Source organism: Podarcis melisellensis, assembly GCF_964234715.1.
Source record: "Podarcis melisellensis genome assembly, chromosome: 3".
NCBI classification, from domain to species: Eukaryota; Metazoa; Chordata; class Lepidosauria; order Squamata; family Lacertidae; genus Podarcis; species Podarcis melisellensis.
Window position 1 is genome coordinate 34,449,536 of NC_138530.1, and position 15,132 is coordinate 34,464,667.

At 42.7% G+C, this 15,132-nt stretch overlaps 2 protein-coding genes across 5 annotated transcripts in view; one reads left to right on the forward strand and one right to left on the reverse strand.

The window, feature by feature from the left end:
• The window catches only part of BABAM2 (BRISC and BRCA1 A complex member 2), a 127,711-nt gene extending 125,139 nt beyond the window's left edge, over positions 1–2,572 (reverse strand). The window contains exons 1-2 of the mRNA XM_081905417.1: positions 2,495–2,572; positions 37–189 (exon numbers count right to left, since the gene is read on the reverse strand). Coding sequence (XP_081761543.1) covers positions 37–164 — 128 coding nt within the window. The 5' untranslated portion in view covers positions 165–189; positions 2,495–2,572. The remainder of the gene's footprint in view (positions 1–36; positions 190–2,494) is intronic.
• A 167-nt stretch (positions 2,573–2,739) lies between these two features.
• RBKS (ribokinase) overlaps positions 2,740–15,132 on the forward strand; it is a 70,726-nt gene continuing 58,333 nt past the window's right edge. The window contains exons 1-2 of one of the 4 annotated variants that reach the window (XM_081904334.1): positions 2,894–3,014; positions 3,439–3,538. In XM_081904334.1, coding sequence (XP_081760460.1) covers positions 3,447–3,538 — 92 coding nt within the window. In that variant the 5' untranslated portion in view covers positions 2,894–3,014; positions 3,439–3,446. Of the gene's footprint in view, positions 3,015–3,438; positions 3,539–15,132 lie in introns of all 4 variants that reach the window. The other 3 variants (XM_081904336.1, XM_081904335.1, XM_081904337.1) reach the window with 3 other exon arrangements.

Sequence of the window (15,132 nt, forward strand, 5' to 3'; positions counted from 1 at the left end):
ACATAGACATTATTTGAATTCATTGAGGGCACTTACCCAGATTTCAGATCTGTAATCCTTAAACAGTTAGTTGCATCCAATCCTACTTTTCCATTCCTGACCACATTAGAAACAAAAGGAGAAAGTGCTGGAGATATTCTGTGCAAAGCAACTTCAGGGGACATACTAATCTGCAAGGTGCACACAGTTCTGCAAGGAAAAATAATTATGAATGTATCAAAGAGTAGCCACACCATTTCTATATATATTTTAAAAGAGACGACTCTTGAGACCTGACACACAAGGCAGGGCCAAAGACAAGGCAAGCAAGGAAAGGATGATGAAAGCAAGCAACTTTTTGAAAAAGGCTGATGCAAGTAGGGGCCAAGGGAAAGGAAATGGAAGCAAAGCCTGCTGGGAACAGGGGGCACATTTGGGCTAGCTGCTGCCCATCCACTTGGCTATGGTCCACAGTTATAGCCACACGACCATTTGCACTCCTAATATTTAGTAAGCATCTCACTCATAAAACATGGTTCTCTCATTTTGTTCAGTGGTCCATTATAAAATACAATGCAACTTATGACCTATCAAGATGAGAATAGCCGACCACTGACTTGATAAATCTTCTGGTTCTGCTGGTTGCTTGGGGTGACAAAAGCAGAGGTGGAGGGGTGGTTGTCAGGCTCTTGGCAGACAACTGTTTCCAGCTGATGGGCTGTGCTCAACTCAGTGTGTCACCAGTTGTGCAGGCCTGATAGCTACTTCAGCAGTTGGACAGTGCCCTTTTTATTAATCTCTCAATGCGTTTAGTGAGTATAAAATTTACCTACCATTCCAAACAATTTACTAAAATACCTTGTTAAGTCAGAACTGGGATCAAATATGCTGTGCTTATTATTTTAATCCAAATAAAATTGGGGAAAAAAATTGGGAGAAAAGTGTCTCTTAGTAACAATAGAAAACTTAACGTGCTTTGAATTTCTGCCCAAATACTACATATGAGATCGCATTAAACTTTGTAAATAGTATATAACAATATTCATATAAAAGTGCAGAAGACTACAGTGCTGCAAACAAAACTGAACATTTCAGAAATAAGATAAAAGGTTAAATGCCATTGAATCATTTCCCACTTTTATTTATAGATTCATAAGTTTATAAATTGTTTACACAACCCTCACATGAAGCTGTCTTATCCCAAGTCAGAGCACTGGTCCGTATAGCCCAGTACTGTCAACTCTGACTGGTAGCAGTTCTTCAAGCTCCTATCCTCATATCGATGGTAGGCAGCTGGCGCTTGTTTTTGTAGGGCACCCTTACCTTTGACAACTATGTGTTGTAAAACTCAACAATTTTCCTCAACGTAACATAAAATACTAATACTCGGCATGCACAGATAGCTGTTCAAGTGCCGAACGCACACTTCACACACGTCATATCACAACAACCTTACAGGGTAGACTAGAATTATTATACCTGTTTCCCAGTTTTGAAATGTTAAAATGACTGTAAAATTAGTTAAATGTATAAACCTGAAAAGTGTGTATATATATATTTAAAAGAATTATTATACCCATGATTCCAGATTCAGGTCGGTAGCCGTGTTGGTCTGACACAGTCGAAATAAATAAATAATTTTTTTGGCTCAGTAGCACCTTAGAAACCAACTAAGTTTGTTCTGGGTACAGTGGTACCTCGGGTTAAGAACTTAATTCGTTCTGGAGGTCCATTCTTAACCTGAAACTGTTCTTAACCTGAGGTACCACTTTAGCTAATGGGGCCTCCTGCTGCCGCCGCCATGCGATATCTGTTCTCATCCTGAAGCAAAGTTCTTAACCCGAGGTATTATTTCTGGGTTAGCAGAGTCTGTAACCTGAAGCGTATGTAATCCAAGGTACCACTGTATAAGCTTTTATGTGGTCTCTAAGGTGCTACTGGACCAATTTTTTATTTATTTATTATACCCATACTGCAGACGCAGCGGATCCAGTTAAATGGCTGCTTAAGCTCATGGCAGAGATGATGCCTGAGCCAGGGGACTTATCCACTACAACTGGCTTTCTACCTGTAGCAAGAATGAGTGGCACATGAGCCGAGCAAGGGCACCAGCTGCTTCAACCCTGCAATCTATTAAGAAACACAGGAAACGGGTATTATGAGCAGCAGTATTGATTCATAAATTAGCAGCACCTACAAATAAGTACAGCAGAAGCCTTACACACAATTGGTAGTGGCTGTTTCCTCTAAAACGGCCTCCCCCCGCCAAATGCCCAGGTCTGAGGGGTTGTTGTCCCTTTCCACCCCCCCAGCCAAGCCACCCCCTCCTTACTACATGCTTTGCTCCCCCAATAAGCAGAGAAAGAGGAAGGGTGGGGAAACCCCACCAGCATCCACCCACCCCACCCAGCCTGAAGGGGAACCATCTTTGCCCCCCACCCCACCCCACCCCCTGTTGCTGTGTGTAAAGGGAGACTGCACGGGGGGGGGAGGGGAGAAGTACGGGCAAACAAACCTCCAAGAAACCCAGCAGCTGCCACTCGCCTTGCCCCGCGCGCCTGCGTAGACCCTCCCACTCCGCCCAGCACGCTCCTGCGTGCGCGCCCGCGCGCCAATCTCCTGCAGAAAAGCCAAGCGCGCACCCGATAGGCAGTTTAAAAAAAGAAAAAAGAAAATCGGGGCTTCCGTGGATATATAGGCGTCTAAAGCACGCCTGAAAAAAATAAAAATTCGCGCCCGTTAGAACGGGCAGCAGAATTATAATGGGGTGCTTTGATAACGGTGTGCTGAGCTCGCTCCGCAGTCGAAGTTCGGGAAAGCGCAAAGTAAAAATTCAGGCGCCTTGGAGGGCGCACATAGCGGGCAGGCGAAGGACCCCCCCTGTGGCAAAGCGGGGTGAGCGGTGGTTGGAGAGCTAGTGCCCAGGCAGCTCAGGTAGATGCGAGTCAGGTTAGGTGCTGTGGTCCTAAACCTCTCTCTGACATGGCAGCTGCTGAGGTCGTGGTGGTGGGATCCTGTATGACTGATCTGGTGAGGTTAGTATGGCAAATGGGATCCTCTGCTGCTGCTGCGCCCCCTGTTTTACCAGCTGCTTCGGTTTGCTTAAGGCTCTTGCCCCGAAGTGGCTGCAGAGTCCAGTGACATGAGGAGGCGTGTAGGGGGCTGCAGCCCTGCAAGCCCAAGCCTATGGAAGTAGAAAGAAGGGGGGGGGGAGAGCAAACTCTGGTCTTAGTGGCGAAGTTCATCATGGCCAACTGGAATGGAAAGAGTTCCAAAGAGAGCAGGAGCCCCAAGTGAACTGGTTTCTCAGAAGAGCCCATGCAATTCCACGCCTCCCCTTCTCTCTTCCCTCCACTGCAGTTTGCTTGAGGGGCTGATGTCAGGTGGCAGTTGAGGGGCCAAAGGCCCGATGGACCTGATATTTCAACAGAGCTGACAAAGGGTCTCTCTCTGCTGCAGCCTAGTAGATGTCATGGAGGTTTCTTCTGAAGCATGCCCAAGATGTACACTTGGGAGCAAGTCCCTGTGAACTCTGTGGGTTGCATGCAGCAGTACTGATGTGAGCCATTCTGCTAGCACAATTTCTCTTTCCACAATGGAACATTCTCCTCCTTTCCACACAACCCCAACTTGTTCTGGGTCCTGTCCCCCGCTGCCGCCAAACCCTCTGGAACAGAATTAGGGAAGAAAGTAAAGAGTAATCCTTTTTCACTTGCACCAATTCTGGAATTAATTATTGCACTAGCACAACTGTTTCATTGCATACCACCGGTGCTTTCCCCCCCCTTAAAAATGTTTAGGGGTACTCTCATTTTGATTCAAGAAAATCACGATTTTATAGTTTAAATTGGGGAAAATAAATATAGTAAATGGACAAAAGTACAAAGAGTCACAAAATGTTTAGGGGTATGTGTCCCCCTGCGTCCTCCCCCCCCCAAAAAGCACTGCATCCCACCCAGTGTGGTTTACTTCTGAGTAAATATGCAGAGAGGTGGGTTTCACTGGTGCATGCTTAGGATCATGCTTCTAATAAGTCCAAAATAAATACTATCCTTTTGTAATTGCAGTTGCCTTACTGCACATATTAACTGAACTGAAGAAGTAGGAAAAGAACTTTATCCGTTTATGTGTTGACTGTGAATACAAATTGTAGTTAAAGTACCTCCACGATTCTTTCTGTAGCAGAAACCAACTTTAATTTGTGAAAACATTCAAGCTTTTGAAGTAATTTTAGGTTCACATAGCTTTTTTGTGCGAGGGGGGGAATTGAAGTTAAGCATTTGCAAAGTCTTACAGATCAATGTATCCCAATGAAACTATCACTTTGGACTTTGCCTTTTCAGTTCTCAGGAGTTAATACGTTAATAACTCATAGTGTGATATACAAGCAGAACTGAAGAGTTCTAATTCCCCGTGCTCAGTGTGACTCAAGTAACTATATTCCTTCCAACTAAGACAAAAGTGCCTACTTTGCATCATTTGCACTGATGAAAATGAAATAACCTCCTGTTTATACAGGAAGGATAAGATAGAGTCCACAATGGATCCCATGTTCTGCCATGACGTATTCTCCATTCCCTGACATTATTTACTTAGTATCCCATTTTTTACCAGAGTTAAAGAGAAGTTCACAAGAGTCATAAGATGTAAAATATCTATCAATAGCTTTACAGTCATAACGACAAACAAAAAGACCCCCAAGAACATAGGAAGCTACCTTATATCAAGTCAGGCTATTTGTCCATCTATTCTTTCTGGGTGTTGTTTTCCAGGGTTACAGGCAGGGATGTTTCCCAGCACCTGCCACTGGGTCCTTTTAAGTGGAGATGCCTTAAGGTTGAGCCTGGGCCCTTCTGCATGCATCACAAGTGCTCTGCTGCAGAGCTATGGTCCAGTGGAAACAGGAATATCTGCCTGATACACCTTTGCCTTCCTACTGCAAATGAAAGTATTGTTCTGAGACCACTGTGACCTGCTACAGAAGTGATGGGTGACTTACTTATTTAGTCAATAATTTCCAGGAACACTTTCCCCATTTGATGTATTGTTGATGACTGCTTCAAAATTCTTACATGTGTCTTTCAGAGGGTTCTGGAGCATGTTCTAAGGCAGTAGCCTTTAATAATTTCAAACCAGGGACCCACCTTTAGCCCAAACATACATTGGGAGACCCATTTCTTTTCTCTTTTTTGCCACCTGCTGTTTCAAATTTCCTTAGATCATGGCCCCATGTTGGGTCCCAGCTCACTAGCTGAAGATCAGTGGTCTAAGGCAGAGATGGAAAACTTTGGACCACATGTCTCTATTTGGCCATTAAGTCTCTCCCGGTTCCTCTGGCCACATCTCTTACTGGCCCTGCTCAAACCCTCAAGTAATTTTGTGTGGCTATAATGTTTCCTTGGTCTCTGATAATTTGTTTGGATGAGGGCTGGAGAGGTGTATGTGTGTGTAGAGACCACTGGTATTTGTGTCCCTGAAATGTACCCTGTTGTGCAAAAGTAAGTCTTCCATCCATTGCTCTTCCCGCTACAGACCAGTGGCTTCTAGAAGGTTGTCCCTGAAAGAATGCAGTCCTTGGACTGAAAAAAACCCTCCAATCCTGGTCTAGGTTGCACTCAGCTGACAAGCACACAGCTAGGTTTGTTAAGCTCACTTGTCACCCTAGAATGCTTCCATTACTTTTCTTCAACTTTGCATTTCAGGGTAAATCAGTAATAGTTCCCCAACAGTCTTTCAGGCAGCATATCCATAATTATCTATCTTCTCATCAAGAAATCCCTGAAAAGTTTCAGTTAAATCCCAGAGTTACTCGGAACACACTTTGCAAATACTAATTTAAGCAAATATTTTGAGCAGATTACATATTACTGCTAATGAATAGTTTTTATGTTTGTTCCCTAAAACTAATTAGACAGGGAAGAATAAAACTAAAATATAAAATAAAAATATGCCATCTTTTGCAAAATTAAAAACACTTTTGCGTCCACACTGACTTAAGTACAGCAAAGAAAACACTAAACAGATTGGTTTAAAATCTGAAACTTATGGTTTATTGTGATGTTCAAACACACACTGTTTCCCCCCACTGCATTCTGTTGTATTGATTGTCAATGTCAGTGACTCTATAAAGCACCCCTGAATTTTGGCATATGTAGGTTTCTTCCCCCAGAAAGTTAAGGCTATAATACCATTACATAATTACCTGGGAGTATGTTTCATTGAATTCAGTGGGACATATTTGTGAGAAGAGATGCATTGTATTGCACTATAAAAATGCTAAAAGGCCCTCATGAGACCTTGTTCTTTCATTTTGTATAAGAAGGCTGGCATGTTTTCTGTATACTCTGTTGAGGACTGATGATAAGCCTTTAAATGTTCAAATTTTAAATGTCTGTTGGTGGCATTGGCATTTTAATTGCTGTTAACAGTGGGAGAGACTATGTCAGGTCTATTAACACCTGCTGCTCTAGAAAAGGGATGTTAAAGCTAGAATAGGAACCTGTGGCCCTCCAGATGTTGTTGGACTCCAGCTCTCATCCACTCCACCTGCTGGTCCAAAAACTCTCTCCCCCATTTTGCTCTAGAATTTAGGAAACTTTATGTGGAAATAGAGGATTGGGAAAGGCTTACTACAGCCCTACCCTTCAGTATCCTGCCAGTAAGTTGACAAAACCTTCAGTCTTTAGCTCATTACATGAATCTACACACATATTGCCTTATTCTCATGGGGTTTAATTCCGGATCAACATACATGTTCATGCAACATTGCAGGAATGCTATAGAATGGCAGTGAAGGGAACTTAGAGATGGCCAGTATTGGCTTAAGATCTGCGTAGCATTTCATGCAGTTGAGAGTTCCAGTACACAAGGCTAGTGAGAATGACACACACTAAAAATAACTGAATTTAAAATGGAAAATTGCTGTAATAGATGAAATTAAATGCAGAGAGCTATGCTGAAACAATCAGAGCAATAATATTGCTTCCTTCTAATTTTTTTGAGAACAAGAAAAGTTGCAACCCTGAAACCAAGCACGTATGCTTGTTGTGGGCAAACAATATTTCAGTTCTTACCCTCTCATGGGGATTCATTTGCGTCTGGCTTGCTATTTTCACCACCCAAAAATAGGAATGGCATCCTGATTTCTAGTCCTATCTTGTACTCAGTTCTGTTAATAATAATTTTTAATAGGTTGATTGGCTGAGGAGGAACAATGAAAAACATATGCCTTAGATTTTAGGAAATGATAAAGGCAGCATCAATCTACCAAAGCTTAACACTGAGTAACAATAAACAATAATCATAAATGCATTCAAAAGATAGGCAGAGCAATCCTATACTTTATTCTGCTAGAAATGGCTCTGCGAATGGAGGCATCTGCAAGTGTGTTAGAAGAGTTCTGCTGGCATATTTGTCATGCCACCAGCGTATTTGGCATTCCACCAACATAGCATTTATTTGAAACATTTATATGCCATCTTGAAGAGTAAACTCTTCCAAAGAGGTTTCCAATAAAATTAATATAGAGTACAATATACTCACAAGTAAAATATCAGCAAACCAACAGCTGATAAAGCAAGCAAACCACAATTTACTAAAATATAATTGCAGCCAACAATTGGCAAGGCAGTTTACAACATAAAATCTTATTTTAAAAAAAAGCAATTAATACTGGTAGGTTTAAAAATGCAAGTTTCAAAAGAAGGCAGGGTTGACTCCTACCAGACCTCTACTTGCAAGGAGTTCCACAGGCAGGGCCTGTCACTCCAAAGGCTTGATCCCTGGTGGAAGAGAACATAGCCATCAGGGTTAGTAGCCACGGACAGCCTCATCCTCCATGAATTTGTCTAAGCCTCTTTTAAAGCCATACACACATAAAGCTGTATGTAAAAGTGTATTTTAGCTTCTTATACCACACAGACCTATTGTGAAGCTCAATTATATGTGGTGGCACCTGGTTCCAAACATCACAGTAAGCAAATGGCGTAGTTCATGGGTAGGCAAACTAAGGCCCGGGGCCAGATCCGGCCAGGTCATGAAACCTGAATGGCATGAGATGTGACCTGGGGCAGGGAGTGGGTAACTGTCATATTATGATTAAAAATAAATCATTTTGAATAGTAGGGAAAAAAATTGTTGGAGAAGTCTAAGCAAAAGGTTAGACAGGATATGCTTTAGGTCATGGGTAGGCAAAGTAAGGCCTAGGAGCCGGATCTGGCCCAATTGCCTTCTAAATCCAGCCCGCGGACGGTCCGGGAATCAGCGTGTTTTTACATGATTAGAATGTGTCCTTTTATTTAAATTGCATCTCTGGGTTATTTGTGGGGCCTGCCTGGTGTTTTGACATGAGTAGAATGTGTGCTTTTATTTAAAATGCATCTCTGGTTTATTTGTGGGGCATAGGAATTCGTTCATTTCCCCCCACCCAAATATATTCCGGCCCCCCACAAGGTCTGAGGGACAGTGGACCGGCCCCTTCTGAAAAATGTTGCTGACCCCTGGCTTTGTTTGTGGCAAACTCTGGCTTACTAGAATTCACAAACATGCAGTTTCTCTGAGAGGAGTTCACTGCTGCTTTGCTCCTACCCCAGTGGGTTGTTTTTTTTTTTATTTCTCTGCCAAGCAAAGTTTGGCTTGGCATGTTGTCTGAACACAAGCTCTTAAGTTCTCTTCTTGCTAGCCATGAGCAGTCCCTGTAAGCAATAGTTTTGTCATACTGTGGCAGGCAAACAAGGACAATTGCTGAAGGTATTTCTTTCCCGTGAAGCCCAAGATACTGAATAGGTTATTTTTCCTTCCAGGGTACCAACCCTTCTCTAAAACGTGTGTATGCAATTATCTTTTGCTTCTGTCTGCTCTGTGCAACTCCTCCTTTGATGTGCAACCATGAACAGTATTGTTTTTAGAATGTTCTGTCTTGGCCTCATTATTTCTTTTTTCCAATTACATCAAGTTGTTTCCATTCCCTTCATAGATTTCCCAAAAACCAGTTTTCTAGATTTGTATCTTCCCAAGATTTGAAAAAAACTGCTTTGGGTTCTTTGAGGAGAAAATGAATTTCCTTCCCTGCACAGCCCTTATCTCCGCCTGCATTCTTCCACTCCCCACGATCTGCCTAGACTTCTCCACCTTCCCTTTGTCTTTCTCTCCTCCTCTCCAGAATGCGTGCCTTCTTTCATGTTGGTGAATGTGCCTGGAGCCACCTTCCAGCTCTTTTTCTCCATCCAGCTTTAAACACATCTATAAACCCTCAACAAAACATTTGAGTTATCATTCTGTTTCATTGTTAGTTAGCCTGTAATTAAAGCTGTTCACCCGCGAAAAAGAAAATACATTATACAGATCTCTAAGCAGGCACTTGGCTAAAAGCCCTAAACCTTTAAAATGTTTCACAGTGGCCAGTTGCATTTCTGATTTTCATTTTCTAAATGGTTTGTTGCCACAGAATATATTCATTGTAGTCACTGGGCATGTGACCCAGAGTCACTGAAGGTATCATCCAAGATACCAAGATGTGTGTCAGAAGCCTGGCAGTTGTGTTAGTTGTTCATTTGGGTTCCACTAACTAGGTTCTACTTAGAGTAAAAGGTACAGGTACCCCTGACGTTAGGTCCAGTCGCGGACGACTCTGAGGTTGTGCGCTCATCTCGCTCTATAGGCCGAGGGAGCCGGCGTTTGTCCGCAGACAGTTTTTCCGGGTCATGTGGCCAGCATGACTAAGACGCTTCTGGTGAACCAGAGCAGCATATGGAAACTCCATTTACCTTCCCGCTGGAGCGGTACCTATTTATCTACTTGCACTTTGATGTGGTTTTGAACTGCTAGGTGGGCAGGAGCTGGGACCGAACAACTGGAGCTCACCCCGTCACAGGGATTCGAACCACCGACCTTCTGATCGGCAAGTCCTAGGCTCTGTAGTTTCAATGGTCTGGTTCACTCACAAACCATGGTTTAGCATGTGCAGGGGGGACTCCCAGGGAGGAGACTTTGGCTGTTTGGCTCATGCTTTAGCTCTCTCCAGGCTAACCATGACCTATAACCAAGGTTTGTCCTATGGTTTTACAGTTCATGGTTTGTTGTTGAAACATGCTTGATGTGTGGCAGGAATATAACAGATGGGACAAGGGGCAAAGTGGAGAGCTTAGAATCATAGAAACAGAGAAGCAGAAGTAACCTCAAAGGCTATCTCGTTTAACTCCATGCAACAGAAAATCTACTGTTGTGCAGCAAATGGCTTAGTTCATGGGTAGGCAAACTAAGGCCTGGGGCCAGATCCAACCAGATTTCCTTCTCAGGATGGTCCAGAAATCAGCATGTTTTTACATGAGTAGAATGTGTGCTTTTATTTAAAAAGCATATCTGGGTTATTTGTGGGGCATAGGAATTCATTCATCCCCCTCCCCCCCAAAAAAATCCGGCCCACCACATGGTCTGAGGGATGGTGGACTGGCCCATGGCTGAAAAAGGTTGCTGATCCCTGCTCTATAACTTTCAAGGCAATCCATTTCTTCCCCAAGCAGCTCATACCATGAACACATACTTCCTGAAGTCTAATCAAAATCCCCTTTATTGTATTTTGGGGCTATTGGTTCATGTACTGCCCTGTGGAGCAACAGAAAACAAATTTGCTCCATCCATGCGATATTTGAAGATGGCTGTTGTGTCACCTCTAAATGGTCTCGTCTGTTGTGTGTCCCCCACAACTTTCCTCATACGTCTTGTCCTCTAGGACCCTTGTCATCTTTGTTACGCTCCTCTGGACATGCTCCAGTTTGTTGGCAGCCTTCTTAAACTTTGGTACGCAGAACCACAATCCCAGTAAAGATCGGCTGGATGCAGGATAGTAACAACTGAGGAGCGGGGACTGAGATTAGAGATGTTGGCCAGCCCTGAGAGGATGAATAATAAATTCTCAGATGGTGCAGATCCTGCAGATAGAAACAGCACAGGAGTGTGTAAGGACACATGGACATTTCCAGAAACTTGTGTGTCCTGCAGTGATCCCTAGGCTAGTATGAACTGTTGGTGTGTGTTCATCTGTGTGTATGTTTAAGCAGGCTACTTTAAATGTTTATTATATTTGAAGGCTGATTTATCCCAGCTGTCATTTCCACTTTACACAGTCTTCTCTGTTTTCCATAGAGGTGAGGTCGCTGTTTGTAGTGCTAACTATTTCCATGGCAGTAGACTGTGATGCCATCAGTGGAAGATTTAGGCATTCCTCTGAGTACTGGCAATTAAAAATTATGGATTGTGAGATAAGGCTTGCCTTTACCAAGCTCCATGGCATTATAGCCCACATGGGGCTTGGAAACCATTGCTTAATTCTTTGGGGCCTTAGCATGGGTAATGGAATAAGTGAATTGGCGTTGTTTGATCTTAGAAGGAAAACAGTTATGTTTAAAATGAAATAAAATCAGCAACTCGAAAGCGTTTTCTGTGCCTGGGTGGAAAGAACACATATGAATTGCAGTCTAATGACTACAGTTTGTGCACTGAAATTCCCGGAGAAATTTCTATTGCTATGCATCATTTGGGAACATTTCAGTTTGCCTGTTATGTGACATTGTTTTTGTCCCTTTAGCCAACTCCAAAGAATGCAATGAAATAACTAGCTTTAGCCCTTATTATTACATGAAACTTAGAAGTTAGCCCCATTGCATTCTGTAGAGCTTACTTCCAGGTTAGTGTGCATATGATTGTGGCCTTAACCTTTCTATCATGTGCGTTTAAGAAATATGTTTGCCAGAGATCAGTAACCTTTTGATATTAGATAGTATGATTGCAAAACTGTGTCAACTAGCTTTGTTCCATTTCATTCAAAGTTATTTGAGATTCAGATATGCCGGATTAACAAATTTATGGACTACAAATCTGATCATAGCACAGGCTTCCTCCTGACATCTATGGATATATCCTTCTTTAAATTATATATTTTGGGTTATAGGCAGTGTTAATCATACTCAGAGTAGACCCATTTAAATTAATGGATATGACTAACTTAGGTCCATTCATTTCAGTAGATCTCCTTTGAGTAAAGCTTAGTGTGTCTACTGCTACAGAAGCAGCCCATGAAATGGATCAGTTAAAAGTTGTTATGAAATAGAAGGATATATAAACAATTTGGGAAACTGTTTTGCTGGAATTGCACCAAATATGTTCTTGTGCACAGAAAACTAAGTTAAAAATTAGAAAAAGGGATTAGTAGCACTATGGAAAGTGTGGGGTAAATTCAAAAACTGTTTCTGTTCCTTAAAATCTCCACTGGATGCAGCTATTTTAGTAACAGTTTAACAAAAATGGAATCATTCCAGTGTAATCAGGTCAGGCCCTTGAGCAGGGTTAAGGAAATTTTGAGTGATAATAAGGCCGCTGGTATTTGAATATCTTCAAATAAGAGAGAGTTCAGATACAGAGTGGAATTGAGACAGTTAAATACTGTTGAAGGATTAATTTGAGAAAAACCAAGAAATATGCTGTTTGAAATTTACCAAATTACACTGAGTAAGAGAGAAGACAGAAAATAGGATTACACTTGAAAATGGGAAGCAGTGATAGGAGAGGGGTTCTAGAGGATATGGGGGAATATATGAACAATATGAATTGTATCAATATCATTAATAAAAAAACTCAAGTTATAGACTAGGTGATATTCAACACTTTTAAAAGGGTATATGTGATACTGGTAACAGTAACTCTTGGAAGTGTTGAACAGAGTGGATGTTATCCACTGTTGGTGGACTTCCCAGAGGCAAAACATTTATTTCAAGAAATCATATTTAATATTAGCAGGATGTCTTTTATATGGTGTTAGCAGCTAGGATGCTGCGTGTAAAATACTGGGGGAAAGGAAATTCCTCTAAAAGAGTGGTTCACTAAACTATGGGAATTTGCAACTGTAAGTAAAATTAGATGGAATTTTAGGGTTAGACAAGAAAAACAGAGGATTAATAGATTTGAACAAGAATGAGACCTGTTTAAGAATTTTAAGGATGATCAGGTGTAACACTGTGAGCAGAGGGTTTCCCACGACTGGTAGAAAGTGGCATGAGAAGTGGTGTGTGGCATCACGTTGGCATCAGTTGTCAGTCTAGTGCTAAACATGAGTGCTGTGTTTTAGACTGCAGAAATCAGGCAGTGGCTGCAGACATGGCTAATATTTAATCCTGATGAGGGTTAAGAGGGCAAAAAATAATCACTTCTGGGTGCTAGAATTCTGATGATGCAGTTTCTTCTTTGCCATCAGCACCCATTATCTGGACATAAATTGAATTTGTAAGTCTTGAACGCTGAACGGATAATATAAGTGGCACCAGCTTCCAAGGAATCTGGGAAAGGAGGGGACTTGTAAAAATCCTGTTGTCAAAGCTAAAGTATGGCTGGCATCCTTGTCCTGCCCTTTTCATCTCTTATGTACAAGCTGTGAGAGGCTATCTTCTCATGCCTTGTCACAAGTGTGCTCAGTTGCCCACATTGCTGAGATGCAGCCACCCTGAGCCTTTGTAGTTAGGTAGTGACAGAAGAGGAACATTTCTCCCAGCGATCTATCTCCTTGCATGATCATCCTACATAGATCCTCCATGGGAATGTGAAACTCGACTCACACAGGAGCCAATTTGTCCCAGGTCTTGTATTATATGGACTCTGTTCATTCTTACAGCTCAGTCCAAAGGTGGAATCAACAAGACTTGCAAAAATAAGATTCTTCATAGACAATATGTTGAGCCAGTCTCTTCTGTTAGCGACCTGGCTACGATTTGTCCCAAGCAAGCCCTAACTCTGGTTGTCATAACCAAAGTTGTGAGGAACCAGTGGCAAGACTTCAGGGACATCCTCTGATGATCGGAGAGCCCCTTACCCACACCACTGTAGGCTAGGACTATAGGCAGGGACTCCTCCAAATGCATTATACAGTGGTACCTTGGGTTAAGTACGTAATTCGTTCCAGAGGTCTGTTCTTAACCTGAAACTGTTCTTAACGTGAAACTGTTCTTAACCTGAAGCACCACTTTAGCCAATGGGGCCTCCTGCTGCCGCCGCGCCGCTGGAGCATGATTTCTGTTCTCATCCTGAAGCAAAGTTCTTAACCCGAGTGTCAGGGAACTGACATCAGAGCGAGAGGCGGAGGCAGGGCTCCAGAGCGATGCCGGAGAGGGGACCAGCAGGGGGGAAGGAATTCAGCGCAACACCAGTAGAGAAGGGAGGGAGATGGAGGAATTGGAGACTGGTCTCCAAGACCCTGCATCAGAGACTAGTGGAGAGAGCGCTGGCACACCCCTGCCTTCCCCTTACTTGCGCAGACGAGTTCCGCGCAGGGAAAATAGGAGGAGACTTGGGGTCAAACAGCTCTTATGCTGGAAAAGGTTCAAGAAACGCCCACTGACAGATTCTGCAAGCGACTGACCGGCCACGGGGTGTGGGCTGTCAGCCAAGGCATGGTGAACCAGGCAATCGGACACAACCAGCAGGCAACTTACGCACAAGTAACCCCTTACAACCATTACACCGAGGTACTATTTTTGGGTTAGCAGAGTCTGTAACCTGAAGTGTCTGTAACCTGAAGCGTATGTAACCCGAGGTACCACTGTACCTTCTTGATAGGAGATTTTTTTTACAAATTACAGTACCATGAGTAAATCTGACTTCCTCTCTCCCTTATTTGGTGGTTTTTTCCAAACTTACTTGGACTTTGGAGGTTGAGAGACGTGCTTTGGATCCCCTGCAAAGTTTTCACTCCATCTCACCATATTTTAAGATATTCACAAACTGAACATTGTGCTGTGTTGTCAACACCCTTATAACATTTTTTGTTGCCAGGAACAAAGTCCTGTGTAAACATCTTCTGCTATGTGGCATTTAGCATGCCTCCTTGCCAGTTCTTTTGCCCGTTTCCTTGGTTATTAAGTATTTTCTTCAAAGCAATGCATTTAAGACTTCAGCTCAAAACTCTTGATGTGTGACAAACCCAGTACACCAAGGTTTATAAGCAGATCACTCACCGTTGAAGATTTCTCTTTACATTCCTTTTTTTTAATATGCTTCTGTATACTTTCTGTACATATGTGCAGGGGAGGAAGTCCTATTGAACAGACATGCTTAAAATTGCAGAGTAAAGTGACAGGTTGTTGAGCTCAGCCCCAGCGCACAATTTAA